Source organism: Equus przewalskii, chromosome 7 (genome assembly GCF_037783145.1).
Source record: "Equus przewalskii isolate Varuska chromosome 7, EquPr2, whole genome shotgun sequence".
Classification (NCBI taxonomy): Eukaryota; Metazoa; Chordata; class Mammalia; order Perissodactyla; family Equidae; genus Equus; species Equus przewalskii.
The window spans coordinates 45444761-45461332 of record NC_091837.1 but is presented as its reverse complement, the minus strand read 5'-3'; the positions used below and the strand labels follow the sequence as shown (position 1 = coordinate 45461332).

Sequence of the window (16572 nt, the reverse complement as noted above, 5' to 3'; positions counted from 1 at the left end):
TGACTGTTGCCAAAAGCTAGAAGGGGCATTCCTTTGTGGGGTGGTGAGCCCTTCTGATCAGAGCAAGGATTTGGCAGAGATTGATGAGCACCTGCCCCAGAAACAGGAGAAGGGACTTGTGTGTTGGTCACCTGGATAGTCTAGATGAACCCGAGTGTCCCTTCCAGCTTTTGGGATGTGATTCCATTCTACAAGCTCTTGAAGATTTTCTTTCTCTTTCATGCCCTGGGAGATAGAAAATAGGAACTCCCATCTCCCAGTATTCCCGAATTCTAACCAGTGCAGAGGGAAAATCATACGCCAGGTCAAAAAGTCGCCGATTTGAAATAAGGGGAATCCAAATCAGGGAGAATCTGACCAGAAAGCTGTAGCAACAGCCCTCCACAGGAAGGAGGGAGAATATAAGCACGTGAAAGAATATTCGTCTTGTCCTTACAATACCCCCCGCAGTGGGCTAGTGACTTTGACAGGTGGTGTTTTATTTGCCCTCAGAACAGCTCTCTGGCAGTATCTTGTCCAAGGTCACAGAACACAGCAGTGTCTGATGGAACAGATACAACATGAGTAACATTTGACAAGATAATGATACTTTCTGTGTCGCCTGGTGCTGTCCTCTAAAGCTCTCCATACAATCTGCCCCTGGCACCTTGGCAACCACAATTCTGTTCTCATCACTGGGCCTGGAGTCGCAGACGGCCTTTGTTTTACTAATGGTCTCATTTCACCCTCTTCTTTTTTAGAAGAGGGATGGTAAGGAAGAGAGGCGATCCTGTTTGGCAGGCGTAGCCAATTTCTGAATAACCAGCTTTTTAAAAAAAAAAATCTGTGTATGCCCAGAAAAATAGCTTTGATAAATAGATCAAGCACAGATATATCTATCTCTTGGCCAAGCCACCTTGTCTGTTCTTTGGATCCTATACAAGGAAGACCTCTCTTCAGGGCACATCAGGAAGGTAGCTCTTTGACAGATCCCTCCCAGGAGGGCTCGTCTTCAGAGTTGTCACGGGAAGATAAATAGGATAGAGAATGTGAAAGGAAGATTCTAACCATACTTGCTTAATTTATTTTGTGGGACACCGGAATTATCCCAATTTTTAAATATTTAAAAATGTTTGATGAACATACTTAATGCCTCTGAATTGTACACTTAAAAATGGTTAAAATAGTAACTCATAACATATATTTATACACAAAAATCCCCCCCCCCAAAAAACTTGGAGCAGCTGAAGGAGTGGGAACCAGCATCCTATTGTCGTGTTCATAGTTACTCAGCATGCTTATAAAACTATAAGTTATTTTGTTAAATATCTTCCTGAATTCAAAATACAGTGTGTCCATGGGGGAAGGAAAAAAGAAGGTGAGAGTAGAACCTGTTTGCTCCCTGGGAAGTTGAGGTGCAGATTTTGGGTGTGGGGTGGTTGCAATCCTCTTTCTCTCTTAGAGAGTTGAAGAAGAAAAGAGCCATCCAATTTTAAATAATTATTCACTCATCAATTATTTTTTGATGCCATTATCCTAATTCAGAGAACTGCTTCCTAGGGCTGTTGTTTAATAATAACTGTATAATATTCCTAGGGATATTGTTTTGGGCACTCCAGGACTGTACAACACTTCCCTGGTTTACCTGAAACTGGATAAATGTGTGTAAGGAAGGGCAGAACGAGAACAGGCGCTTACAATCGCCTGGAAAGCTCGAGCTATCTTTTGAAAAGTGTGACGATAAATTCTTTGGGTGTGTGGAGCTATTATTTTCCCTGATGAAATAAAAACAGAGCAAGGACTTTGCTTCTTGTTTTAAACCTTCTTCCCTGACAGTTGATAGTAGGTTTTTGGCTTGATAACAAAATAATGAAAATCCGCCGTGAGCGAGGTCTCCTCCAAGCCAGGCAGCTGACAGAATGCTTGTTGCACTTGAAGTAAAATGATACAAGCTTTTCTCAGACAATGAAGCCCTTGTGTGGAACAGCTGTCTCGGGGAGATGGCTCAGTGCTATTTGACAGTGGCTTGTATGTTCCATAGATACGTCTGGTATTATCTGACCGGAATGAAATGACCAGATGGAACTGAATGCTTCTAACCAGGAATGCACTCTACCACTGCGGGTTAAAAACATAGGCTCGGGTTTCAATGGCCCTGGGATGAAATACTGGGTGATTGTACTTGGAAATCTGTCATTGCCTCCTGAATTGTGGACAACTTCTATGTGGAATTTTCAGGTTTTATCTGAAACAAACTGCTAAACCTAGAGCGTGTGCAGGAGGCAGATTAATGCGTGGTAATTTTGCCTGGTAATAGCATCCAAGTTAGTGAAACTTGGCCTTGAGTCCCCCAGAAGGCTTGTGAGCCTTGGCAGCAACTGTGGGGCTGGTCGTGAAACCTGAAGTGGGGTTTGCCTGGTTTCAGGTTGAGTTACGGAAGCTGTGCACAGTCATCATTGTGACCGTCTATCGGTGCGATCACCCCGCTTGCTCTGCCCGGTGTCGCCTGTGGCATGTCTCTGCAGCCTATGAAACAGTGAGTGGCAGGCAAAGGAGCACTGGACGATTTCTGCAGTTCACCTGCCTCAAGCCTTGTGTATTTCTAAGTGGGCGAGGTGGGTGCATCCTAGCCCCTGTCTGTTTTGTTCTCGTCTTACCTCTGAAGTGACCTTCAAAAGGTCCCTCCTTGCCCCCACCCCCCATACACAAACACATACACGCACACAAGCATGCACACTCACACACACACGCATACTACATAGTCTCTTTTTTAAGGTCTGGCCAACCTGAAATTAGTGACCACAGCGGAAGCGGCAGTAATGAAAAGGAAATCATGCGTAATGTGCCTTCTGTTTAACCTTCCAGAATGCTCAGTTCATTTTGCTTTGCATAGCACTGGGCACAAAGAGGAAGGGGTTGGTACCAGAAGGACATTACAGAGCATCCTTTTGTGGGTGTGTTTCACTGGGAGTGGTCTCAAGGCCGAGGAGGGCGCTGAGGCATGGAGAGGTGAAGTGATGTGGCAACATGAAGGCAGAACCAGGCCTGAGAACAGATCTCCTTTTCCCTGGGCCGATGCTGTTCCTGTTAGTCCAGACTGCAGGGGTGAGCGGAGGTTGCAGAGAGAGGGACTGACTCATGGAGCAAGATCTCTGATCATTTTCTCTAACGATAACTATTTTTGTGGAATATAATTGCAATGGACTTCAAACACAGTATTGCTTCCACATTGCCAAGGGAAGTGTTATCTAATTTCACTTGATTCAGCTTTCAAAGGCTCAAAAACTGTATAATCTATGTAACGAATAGGATGTTACTATTTCGTAGCTGATGTAATTGAGATATGGATTGAAGAATGACCATTTTTATAAGTACGACTCCTGGAGTATGGACTGGGGGGAGGAAAGGTAAAATTAGCTGACTTTTTGAAAACTCTCTCTTTACAAACAAAACAATGTCTTTCCCTATGTTTTAGTCCTGGGGAAGCTCTGAGTTTAGTCTATGGGAAAAATTTCTCCTTGAGAATTCTATTCTTTATTCATTAGCCACCAAGTTTCAGATCCCTAAAATAAAAAAAAGCACTCTTGTTAAATGCAGAGCAGCCACTGGCAGCCAGGAATGAAACAGATCTGTGTTTTCTGTGGCGACCTTTTTTTGACAGCAGCTCCGGGTCAAAAATGTGTTTGAGAAGCAGCTGGGCAGTTGGTTGGAGAAATTCCTTTCCATGAGGACACACTCGTAAATAAAAATGTCTCCACATGGGTAATCCCAACTTGATGAATTCACACAGATTTGGTCTGACAAATCCACATGATTTTAAAGTAAGTGGATGGATACACTTTTTTAAAATTCCTTTTTCCTCCTTTCCCCCTAAAGTCTATAACATTAAAAAAAAAAAAAGGGAGGGGGGAGTAAAAAGTCAAAAGTTGAGGATAAGGAGGTTTAATTCACCCACAAACATGTTCGACTTATCCCAAATGGCTTGGCCGTCCAGCCTAAGTCAGCACAAATAGCATTATAAACAGAAACCTAAGAGAAATAACAGCCCAGTAAGGCTATATTAATTAAGTAGTAAAGACTATAACTTAAAAAGTGATGGGAGGCCAGGTAAAACCTTAAAGAATCAGAGTGCTTAAGGCCTGGAATGTTGCAGTTAATTTATTTTCCTGGTTAACATAGAGTTTGTAGATGAGTCACTTAATTTTGAAATTTACTGCTTCAACAGGATACCAGGAATTGCATGGGCACAGTCGAAAGGCTGTGGTCTGGTTAGAAAGTCAGACATATAAATAGATTGTTCTGGAAAGAATGCGGAAAGGGCAGAGACGGAGCTAGCATGGGAACCTGAGGAGGATTGCAGACGGAGAGGTGAAAGGAGAGGGGCTTCCTGGAGGAGGTACACCTGACCAGTGGGAGGGGCCAGGGTGGGCGCCAAGGCAGGAGGCATCCCCAGCTTTGTGTTAGCCTGAGCCAAGACACAGAGGAGAGAGGCGGCTTTTGAATTTGGGAAACTGGGGGTACAGAGCACTGAGGGGGTGGGCAGAGCGAAGGCTGGACAGGTGGGCCTTGCCTGCAAGCCATCGAAGGCAGTTTCGTGTTTATCCCATGGATGATAGGGAACCACGGAAAAGTTCTAAGCATAGGAATACATGAGATAAGAAGACCCTCTAGTTCCCTTAATGAAACCAAACCTCCAAGATTGACAAGGGAAGGAGAATATTCACGCTGTGGATGGAGTGATGGAGCCTTGTAGCCCTAACTCTAATCAACTAGGGAATCCTGAGGGGAATGTGGATTGGAGGAGATGCAAGGTGTTGAGCGGGTGATAAGATCAGCTACACTGAAGGGGTGGGGGGGGGCTTGGGACACCGGCGTTACAGATGTGAGGAACAGAAACATATTTTGCAAAACAGCTGAAACCAAGAGAAGGGATGAGATCACTCAAGGAGAGTAAGGAAGTGGGATCAGGACTGACTCGTGTTCAACGTTTATGAGGTGGAGTGAGAGAGAAGTCCCTAAGGAGCAGGGAGGCAGCATCAGAGCCAGAGAGCATATTGCGGGAGCCAAGGGAGCTGAGTTTCCCTTGTGCCAAATGCAGAGAGACCCAGGAAGGTGAGGAGGGTGAGGAAAGAGCAGACTGCAGGGGGTGGAGGGGCAGATGGGAGCGGAGGAAGGAGAGAGAGCAAAGGCGTCCTACCCTTGGCCGAATGGAGCATTTAAGGGAACGTGTTAGTCGGCCAGGGCTGCCTAACAAAGCACCATGGACCCGGCGGCCTAAACAACGGAAATTTATTTTCTCACAGTTCTGGAGGCTGGAAGTCTGAGATCAAGATATTGGTTTCTTCTGAGGCCTCTCGCCTTGACTTGCAGCTGGTCTTTCCTCTGCGTGCGTCTGTGTCCTGATCTCCTCTTGTTACCAAGACACCGGGTTATACTGGGTTTGGGCCTGCCCTAATGATTTCTTTTTAAGTTAATTACCGATTTAAAGGCCCTATCTTCAAATACAGTCACATTCTGAGGTACTAGGGGTTAGAACTTCCACATGGATTTGAAGAGGACACAATGCAGCCCCTGGCAGGGGAGAAGAAGAATTTTATATTAGCGAGAGGGGGTCATGAGGTTGGGGAGGATTTTTTCACCCCATAAAATGAGAGACACTTGATGCTTCCAGGCATCTAGTGTAATGAATGCTCCGGCAGAGAGGCCGAGGTTGCAGAGGGAGGGAGGGACTCACAGAGCAAGTTCTCAGAGCAGCCAGGAGGGAATCAGGCCAGGGACACAGGTGGACGGGAAGAGTGGATGTAGAAGAGTCTTTAGGACGGGGACTGTTAACGGTCATGGGCAGATGACATTAGGAATGAATGTAAGTAACTCTCTCCCAGCCCCTGACATCTCTGCTGTTGTCAACATAACCTGAAGGGTCTGCTGCTCACCCATCCTGTAGAACGTCTGCACTCTTTAGAGGTTTAGGGGGGCTGAGTGTGGGACAAGCATTAGGAGAGGCAGGATGTTGAGAGTACTCACGCCTGACTCCCTCCATTTTCTTCATCTCATAGGAGGCAAAGTTATTGTTGAAGATGAGGGAGCAGGGATTGAGTTGCGAGTGAATAAGAGTCAGGAGAGGAGGGTCAGAGAGGGAGGTAATGAAGACCATCTCCAAGGACTAATGAACAGCAGTGACAGATCAGCTGAGTTTGGAGACCATGGGTTTATAGTGGTGCTAAACCACATGGCTAAACACTGTTTGGAACATAGAGTGGGACTGTAGCTCTCCAGGCTAGTGGGATTTATCTGGCATACTCTGCACCTGAAGATGGACCTTGTTTTGCCATAGCAGCAGCTGCCATGAGGAGGGTTCTAACCTTTCATTTTGCAATGGGTTTGTTTTCCGCACTAGGCTCTGGCTAGGTGGTCTAGGTGTCCAACATTGGTTAAGGTCCTGTCTCTTCTGTGCATCTCTGTCACCAAGCAGCCACTGTTCTAGCTCTGATGGATGGGGCAACTATGCCAGACTATACTGAGAGGCATGAAAATCTGGACCCCTGAATAATTATGAATTCCTCGTATGTACAGACCAAAGAAATCGTTCGCCTACTCATTGACACTCTTGTCTAAATCTGCCCGAATGAAAGCCACCAAAAAAGAGGACCTTCAGTCACTTCATTCTATTGGAGAAAGAGGTCAGAGTGTGAAGATTAGCAGGAGAAATAATTCTCTGTTTTGGATCATGCCACCTTTTAGTTTCCCAGGTAAATGCCCAACAACTAAAGAACGTGAATAGAATATAGGAGTTATAATTCCTGCAATGTTATAACAATTTTCATATATTATTTCATTAAATAATCAGCAATCCAATGAAGATAGTAATATGGTCATTTGACAGATACAGAAAACAGAGTCTGAGAGTGCAATAAATTCTCCCAAGATCAGCAGCTGGTGAGTGGCACTCCTGACTCCAAGACCTATGCTCTTTCCAGTGTATTACACAGAGAGGAAGTTAGACTGGAAAAGGAGTATACAAGGGGAAGTACGGTTACCTGGACAGCGCCCGGGAAGCGTTCCCCCCAGCATGTCCACTGCAGTAAGTTTCACTGGTGGGACGCCAGACATATTCCACTCTATTGATACGCAGTGTCCAGGTTTCAGGGAAGCGCCATTGAGGGTATAAGATATATGTCTACATAGATGGTATTTTTAGTTGTGGGTCCTTCTAGTTGTGGCATGTGGGATGCTGCCTCAACATGGCTTGACGAGCGGTGCCATGTCCGAGCCCAAGATTAGAACCGGCGAAGCCTTGGGCTGCCGAAGCAGAGTGCACGAACTTAACCACTTGGCCATGGGGCCAGCCCCGGTTTCTTTTTCAAACAAAAGGTCACAAACATTTATTACTGAACCAACGTACTAGTGCAGAAACATAGAAACAGAAAAGTAATTTTCCCAATAAAACATGTCCACCTGTCGAGATATCAGTGATGTTTTCAGCTTGATATGGTGAGATGCCAGTGACTTTGATACAGCATAAATATGTGTACTATCTCATGTGCAATTCCTTGTAGACCCAGCCTGGTTCTACTCCCGTGTCTTCTGTTGGAATTGTACCTGATTTTATTATTAGTTTTCATTCAAGTGCATTGGGGAATGGGATGATTCAGCTTTTGTTTCTTGGCCGGGAATCACTTAATCCTGAAAGTTTTGTGAGAAGACTGGGGAGGCCCAAAGTCAACCGCACACACCACGATGGCAGAGAAAGGGGGAGAGAGCTATGCTTATGGATGTGAAATACTGATTTTTGACTCAGCAAGAAGTCAGGCATATCCATAGAGGAAATGGTCTTTGTTGTATTCCGCTACAGCAGCACGCTGAAACTCCAGGCAGCTTTGCCGTGGATTCCCGTGCAGGGTTAAAAGGAATTGTTGGTTCTCTTCACCTATGTGCCTTTTATACCACATCCTTGTTCCAAAAATAAAAGCCATACCCCATGGGGGTCAATGGGAGGGAGGAGGTATGCTCTTTTCTAAATGTCTGGGTTTTTGATTGAATACAACCAGGAGATTTAAAATCATTAGTTTTCATAAAAGATCTCCTCACACAACCAAAATAGTCTTTCTCTGCTCCTCATTATAATGTATAATCTTTAAAAGAAAAACCAGGGGCTGACCCCATGGCCAAGTGTTAAGTTCGCACGCTCTGCTTCGGCGGTCCAGGGTTTCGCTGGTTCGGATCCTGGGCCCCGACATGGCACTGCTCATCAGGCCATGTTGAAGCGGCATGCCACAACTAGAAGGACCCACAACTAAAAATACACAACTATGTACTGTGGGGCTTTGGGGACACAAAGGAAAAATAAAATCTTTAAAAAAAAAAAACCCCAAACCTGAAGCTTACACCCACCATCTTTTTCAAGTGATCCCTGGATCCTCCATTCTTTTCACAGCTGGAATTCTTTTCTGCCATAATCATTTGGCCCAGATGTGCTTTGCTCTCCCGTCCTGATGTGGGACAGGGATCCAATTTGCTGAACTTCTTCAAATTCCCCCATTGACTTGTCACAGCCACCCCCCTTCTATCTGTTGACTCTGGCTAGAAAGTGTTGATAAAGGGAAGAAATCACCCTCAGATGGCTTCGCTTAAGTAGATTCAGACCCAATTTTCAGTAAGTGTTGAGAGAAAAGATCACAACTGGATCAGGAGTGAGAAGACAAGGTCCAGGCACTGTGGGCCCCAGGAAGGCACTTCCTAGTTAGGTCCAAATTTTCTCAAGTGAAATCACATCTGCCCTGCCTCACAGGGTCCTGTGAGGATCAAATTAGATGCACATGTGAAAGTGCTTGGAAATACAAGGTAATACTATAAATAGGCAGACTTTTGCAAAAACCAAACAGTGACGGCTTTCCAAAAGATCTTCCTGGCTTTGTGTGGTGAACTAACCCAGGCCTGCCCTCTCTGTTAGGATCTCTCATAACTATCGTGAGTTGAGAGGTTTCTAGAATTATAAGTGGGGAAGTTAATAAAGAGGTGCCCACTTAAACAGAAGGAATTTAGTTCAACAGTGTTTACGGTTGTTGTTTTGTACTTCCACTGAGGAACAGACTAACAAAGGAGCTGTGGAGAAAAGGAAAGCGAGAAAAGGATCTAAAAAATTAACTATCAGGGTGCTTATAAGACTCCTAGGGAGACCAGACTTACCTATATAAAAAGAGTGGCACGACAAAACAAGACCTATAATATGATTAAATATTACACAATATATGGTATGAATCATGGTTAAAAGGCATGCATGGGGGGATACAGTAGAGATCATTATTCTGGAAGATGCACTGAATGTGTCCTAAGGGAGAAGATGGTAAAAACTGTCAACTACATTTGGGTTGAACAATCTGGAAAGACTATATGGACCAGAATGTGAAGGAAACCAATTAAACAGAACCCCAGAAGCACATCTTCCTCCGGGACCCACCAAGCCTTAAGACCTCGCATTCTAACTTTCAGAAAGTCTGCTGCTCCAGGCCGTGGGGTCTCAACTGTCCTAGTGAGATTGCCCTGGCAAACGTTCTCTTGTTTGCACTCGAGAAGGCCCTTAGCTGTCACCTTTCTAGGACCAGGGAAGAAACCTTCATAAACTCAGGGATGAGTCTAAAATTTTCATTGTCCAGTCCAGTGGTTTCCTCTGGGGAGGGAGGCAAATGGGACAGAAGTGGAGAACATATATTTTATCTGTAGGCTTTCATTTCAATGGAGAGAGAGAGAGGAAAAAAGAAAAAAAACTTTGGAAGCAAATTTTTAAAAAATTGGCATTCATTCCTTTGGGGGAGAGCACGTACATAGATGTTTGCTATCTCACCCTTTGTACTTTCATGTATTTTAATTTTTTTCCAAATAAAAAGGCAATGGCATTTTTCAAATGAAACGAACTGCTTAGTCTAGAGCCAGTTTTCATATTGCAACTGATACCACCTCAAACCTTGTTTTTTGTTTGTTTGTTTTCCATTTCTTAGAAGAGAGAGCAATATCACAGAATGTTCTCTAACAACCGTTTAAAGAATTCACTGTCCTTTGAATTGCTCAATCCTGCTCGGTCCCATCTGGCCCAAGCCAAGTAATCTAGCCAGTCCCGAACATTTATATCTATGTTTGGATGTTTGACCTCAGTCTCACCTGCTGTCCCTCACCAGAATGTAATCCATGAGGGCAAGCCTTTGTCTTGCTTGTCACTGTGTCATATTCATCCAGGACAGTGCCTGGCACATTATGCCCTTAATAAATATTTGTGGAATCCCTCACAATAATCCTACAAATAGGTACCATTAGCCCCATTTTACATACGAGAAAACAGAAATCAAGTGACCTGTCCCAGGCAGTGGCTGGTAAGTGTTGGAGCCAGAACCCTCAGCCCACGTAGGGCCTGCTTCCAGAACAACTGTGTCTCCATATGGCGTCCTTTCTGCTTCAGGGGTGTTGTGATAGAGAGAGGAGGCCTCACACAACTGATTGATCTGTTAAACAGGTAACGGATACCCATCCCAAAAGATTTTAAAAGCAGATTGGAAAAAAGTAAAAACCTAGGCCTGAGGACTTGCTGCCAGATGGCTGTCAAGGGGGATCCCTCGCTATCACTGAGGAGGCAAATGTCTGCCCTGCAGCTGTTTGGTGTGACTCGTGACATGGTAGAGAGTTCGTGAATGCCCTGAGTTACAGCTGTGGGAAGGCTGAAGTGCTGGAGCACTTCCTGGGTATCATGTGCATCAGAAACCATGATCTAGCCTAGCAGTTAAACAGAGAAGCAAATTACTAGAAAACCCTGTGCCAAAATGAAGTTCCTTTTTCTTTTGTTTTCTTCTCCTCAGACTTTGCGGGGAATGAGGTCAAGAAAAGGAGACCTAATTCCGCTCTGAGTCTCAGGATCTATAAATTCAGAGCAAAACAACAACAGCAAAAACATTGCTTCAATCCCGTCATGTGCCTCCCAAGAAGGTTTCAAAACAGGGCAAGCGCAATTCTGAGAAGTCTCCATCTCTGGTTTCTATGTGGGCAGGGAAGGGGCCAACAGGGCACCTTCTCCCCTTCCTTCCTGACAGGCAGGTCGGGTTGAGAACTGCCTGGTGGCAGGGCTCCAGCAGTGCAGCTGGGCCCCAGTCCCCACCGGGTGGAGGGAGAGCCTTTGGGACAATGCAGACCTCAGGACAACCCTGTGCAGAGCGGCTCCGCCCCGTCTCGGCACGCCCATCAGTTGAAACGTTCTTGCCTTAGACTGCACGGAAGGCAAGAAGTAGCTTGCAAAGGAGAAGATTTTTCAGCACAGTGCATAGGGAATTAAACCTATATTAACAATAAAATTGGTCTGTGGAGTGGAAAAGCTGTGACAGTGCTGGTGTTCCCTAGGCAACAGGTGGAAAATGTTCACTCCTTAGAAAAATCTTTCAACTGGCCATGGCTTTTTCCTGACAGTAACCAGTGGCTGAGCTCCGGAAAAATAATGAAGGCTGTGGATGGGATATGGTGAGTGCCAAGAGATCCCCTTCCACGTTAGGACTGCTTCCTTGTATCTGGATTTGGATTAGAAAAACAAGCTAGCAGACCGTGATTGCTGACACCAATAAATCCATAACCATACTGGTAAACACTTCAAATTCATCCTTGTAGTAATAGGGAAAAAACTCTCTTTGCCTCTTCTCTTGGTAACATCCAGGACTGTGATGGAAAACTCCGTTATTCCTAGGAAATATGCATGACGAGCATGTATTTTTTTCCAAGTTGATTCTGTGCTTTAACCCGGGAGCCTCTGTTGCATAGACCAACAGAGTAACGATCGTGATTGGGCTGTGTGCGTGTGCGCGTGCAGGATGCATACTGTCTTCCCTAATTATGACAGCATAACTTCCTCTTTGCTTTCCCAGACTCAACAATGAGACAGAATGTGTAAACTTCTTGTGTGTTTGCTCTTTTCAGTCCTAGGGAAGATCCGAACTGCAGTGGGCAGTGCCCAACTTCTCATGGCGCAGAAATTCTACCAGTTCAGAGAACTGTGTGAAGAAAACCTGGTAGGTACCATTCCCCATCACTGCCATTTCCCTGCTAGAACCATGAGAAGAACGTGTTGTCAAGACTGGACCGACTAAAGTAAAACTGATTTTGGACCAAGTCAAGGCCCATTGGACTCTCTCACCTGGAATACAGTGTTTTTTCTATTTCTCTATTTCTGGAATAGAGTGTATTTCTCTATTAAGTGATGAGTCTTATTTCCTGCTATTCTTAAAATTAAAAATATTTATTTTATACTTAAATAATCCTAGAAGAAAAAACTCCAGTCAAGTTAAAACTCCATTTCCTGCTTTTTTGGTAACTGAAAATTTTCCCATTTCCTGGCTTTCACATGGCCTCTCTGATTTCATTATTCTTACCAAAATAGGGAGCAGCCTGATATTTCAAAAATAATATTACAGAAAAGCATTTTAGATAATGATTTTCTTTCTGAAATAGCCAGCAGGGCCTATTTCCTCATCAGAGTTCTCTGTTTTAACTCAAAAGACAGAGGTAGAGGGCATCAGAAAGTATAGATTTGATCTCCCTGAGACAAATGAATAATTCATTCTTCTTGGACATACAAAAACAAAATAAAGCAAAACAAAGAGATAAAAGCACTTGCATCAACAATGTGTTTAAAACTGACTGCAAAATACAAGGCCAAGAGCTTACTCACATATGCCTTTTTTAAAAAAAAACTGCTACTAGGGACCGGCCCGGTGGCACAGCAGTTAAGTTCCCACATTCCACTTCTTGGTGGCCCGGAGTTCGCCGGTTTGGATGCCAGGATGGACATGGCACCGCTTGGCACGCCATGCTGTGGTAGGCGTCCCACATATAAAGTAGAGGAAGATGGGCGGATGTTAGCTCAGGGCCAGGCTTCCTCAGCAAAAAAGAGGAGGACTGGCTGTAGTTAGCTCAGGGCTAATCTTCCTCAAAAAAAAACCCAAAAAACAAAAAACTGCTACTATCTCTCAAGTGTCACTCCACGAGAATAGCTTTTATTGGTCAATTGTTGGTCAAGCTGGATCTAAAATAAAGAAAATGAAAAGCAACCTGTTTATCTTGTGGCAAGTAAAAACATGAATACTTGCAATCTAATTCACCTAGACTATGATTTTAGAGTTTTAACTATATCTTCTTGTTAACAAAGACAAAGATAGACTGAACGGGACTCATCTAGACAGGGTTCAACCAAGAGAAAAGAGAAAGCATGCAAAAGCTGGAGCTCTCCCTCCGTCATCGCCAGGCTTTTCTTTCTGAAACCTCCTGTGGGGCTATCCTTTCCCTCTCCCTCACAGCCACCCCCCACATCTATTGTTTGTTTTCCCCTCCGTCACCAAAACTACCTGACCCTTCTTGCACCCTCTCTGAAATTCTATTCCAGATTATGAGATTGTATATATTAGTAAATGTATTACAAGTGAATTCAACAACTATTTTCTTGAGTTTCACTGTGTGCCAGGTGCAGAATTCCTGCTAATTTGTAAGTTTGCTCCTGTGTCACAGATCTTAATTAACATGATTCTTTGTTCCGTAAATGTAAGAAAGTTCATATAAAGCCATATTTCTGAAACCAGCCAAGAGATACTTGTGGGGGCCAATATGTACAAGTAACAGGGCAGACACAGAACACTTTTTCAAAGAATTATGTAACGAGCAGGGATATTATGAAGTAGAATGCAAATATTGTGGAGATTTTGAAGATGAAATTGCAGACAAAACATTTTGAAAATTTTGCAGACTTCTAGGAAAGATTAACCTTGTTAGAGCTAGCTTTTGACGTTTCCTAACTCCTTATGGGCTCACAGTCCTTGGCCACTGGAGGAACGTAGGTGGCAAAATGTGAGCAGCATGTCAGAGGCAGACTGAAGCAGAACTGCACTGAGGGCAGAGGGCCATTGATGGCTGGTCCAGCCACGCCCCAGAAGGGAAGGTCAAGAGCCCACTATGTGCCAGACGCTATGCTAACAGCTTTAGATTTATGATGTGGTTAAATCCTCAAAGCAACACTGTGGAGCAGACAGTAACATGATTTTTATGACCGTTTTACTGCTGAGGAAAATGGACATGGAAAGGCTAAGTGACTTGGCCAGGGCCACATGGTAAGAGGCAGAACCAAGATTCAAATCCCAGTCTGTGTGACCTCACTCCCTGTAAATCCTGCCCCACCTCCGGATTTGAGTTCCACTCCTTACCCTCATAGAGAGACATGGGGCTGAACAGTCAGCTCTGCCTCCTCTGCAGCAGGAAGTACAGTGGCCTGGTGGTGGCATTGCTTAGGTTTAAAAGCTGCATAAAAGTGGCACTACGATTGCTCACAACCAGACTCAGCTCTCCTGTCTTGACTTCTTACTCTGAGGAGGAGAACATTTGAAAACACTTGCACATTATCTCAGACTAGACTCTCAGGCACAGAATACATGGATGAAAATTAACTTTTTCCAACAAAACTAAACCAAGGAACCCATTCCTCCTCATCCTACTATACCCTCCACCACCTCTGACCTCCAAGTGGTCTTGTTCAGACTGAGGCAAGTGCTACAGCTCCTTCCTATGCATGGGATGTCACATGACCCCCTGATTCTGAGACTGGCCGAGTGCCTAAGCTCGTTCTCTCTGCTCTTCCATCCATCCCCTTAATGACATGGGGGCAAAGAGATTCTTGGTGAGGAGGAAGCAAATTGCCTATGATACAGAATTAAACAAACTCTTTGGGCCTACTGATCTATCATTTCATGCACTGGTACACTGAAACAGTTTAGCCAATAGGGCTTGTGACGTAAAAGACTTTAGTGGACTCCAAAATATGAGCAATTTAGTTTTTAGTTACCAATAACATAAGGAAATATATTGTGAGATCATAAAACTCCATGTGAGAGGTACTTTGTCAAAGCTATTATCTGTCTATTCTGTACCTAGATATTGAGAAGCTTTTTTTAATTTACTAAATCAAAATACTAGAGAGAAGCCCTTTCATTAATTCGTGTCATTAGAATAGAGTTTAGTACTTAACCAAATACAAACTTTAGAATTTACTTCTTCCAATGAATTTGAGAACTATGGGTAGTTTTAGAAGTGTAAGTTTATAAGTACATCTTTACTTATGTTTATTTTAAAGCCAAACCAATAATGCTAGTCCATCAAAGGGCTAAACAGTTCTTTCCAACCTGTTAACTTTGATGGTCACTGACCTTGCACTTTCTGAAAATCTGATGGTATCATTTTTTTTTTTAAGATTTTATTTTTTTCCTTTTTCTCCCCAAAGCCCCCTAGTACATAGTTGTATATTCTTCGTTGTGGGTCCTTCTAGTTACAGCATGTGGGACGCTACCTCAGCATGGTTTGATGAGCAGTGCCATGTCCACGCCCAGGATTCAAACCAAAGAAACACCGGGCTGCCTGCAGCGGAGCGCGCGAACTTAACCACTCGGCCATGGGGCCAGCCCCTGATGTATCATTTTTTATAGGGGTTGATTTTAAAAGTACAAACTGGCCTCTAGTTTCTACTAGCAAACTGGCATGGGTTTCAGTCTATCCAATTGCCTGGAATACCCAGAGGTAACCAAGACTGATCCCAGCTGGGTACCTCTGACATGTGGAAGCTCCCACCCATCCAACCTTGAATGCCTTTAGCTATTGTTGTAGTGGTGATTAACAATGAGCGTGACACCTTCAATTTCTTAGTTACGTTTTTTCTGTCTTAGATCCTATAAAATAGAGGTTCATACTTTCTAGTACTTGTCAGGGATATGTGGATTGGAGCAAAAAAAGTCAATCCTTAAACACCAACGAATGTTTAATATTATCTAGCAAATGGGTCATTATAGACATCTAAGTGTATATATAGATATGTGTTCTCACATTTGCTATATTATTTTATGGTCAGTTTAAAACTATTTCCAAATGATTTTGTCAAAGTACTTATATGATAAAATGACTTCCTATATTGGTAACATCTTGATGGTTAAACACACAGTACTTTGAAAATCCAATTATCTTATTACTCATCATCTGTTTACCCTATTTCACTCAACATGAATATTAAAGTGAATCTTATTTTAGATTCCTTATCTGTTGTCTGAGTAAGTTGGATGGCATGGCATCAAATACCAACTCCATAATAATATACTGTGTTTTTTTAATGGTATTTTCATTTAAATATGATATTTTAAATGTGTCTTGCTGGAGATCATACATTCTGGATTTTTCAAGTGTTTAGACTCTAACTCATATCATATTGACAGATATATTACAAAAGAAGAGTTTTACAACATTGACGTTTGAGAATCAGTGACTCAGTTGGATGAGTGTACAAATGAACATTTGTAGTGGAATCTTTAAAAAAAAGTCATACTCATAGAAAGAGAGAGTAGAAAAGTGGTTGCCAGGGCTTCAGAGGTGGGGGAAATAGGGAGAGGTGGGTAAAAGGTACAAATTTTCAGTTATAAGATGAATAAGGTCTGATATCTAATATACAATATGGTGACGATAGTTGATAACACTGTATTCTCTAACTGAAATTTGCTAAGAGGGTAGAACTTAAATGTTCTCACACACACACAAAAAGAT

The 16572-nt window shown here is 43.5% G+C and overlaps 1 protein-coding gene across 27 annotated transcripts in view; it reads left to right on the top strand.

The window, feature by feature from the left end:
- DLGAP1 (DLG associated protein 1) overlaps positions 1-16572 on the top strand; it is an 843303-nt gene that overhangs the window by 820037 nt on the left and 6694 nt on the right. For all 27 annotated transcript variants that reach the window (XM_070629775.1, XM_070629776.1, XM_070629781.1 and 24 more), the window contains one exon: positions 11926-12017. In XM_070629775.1, the coding sequence (XP_070485876.1) occupies positions 11926-12017 (92 nt within the window). The remainder of the gene's footprint in view (positions 1-11925; positions 12018-16572) is intronic.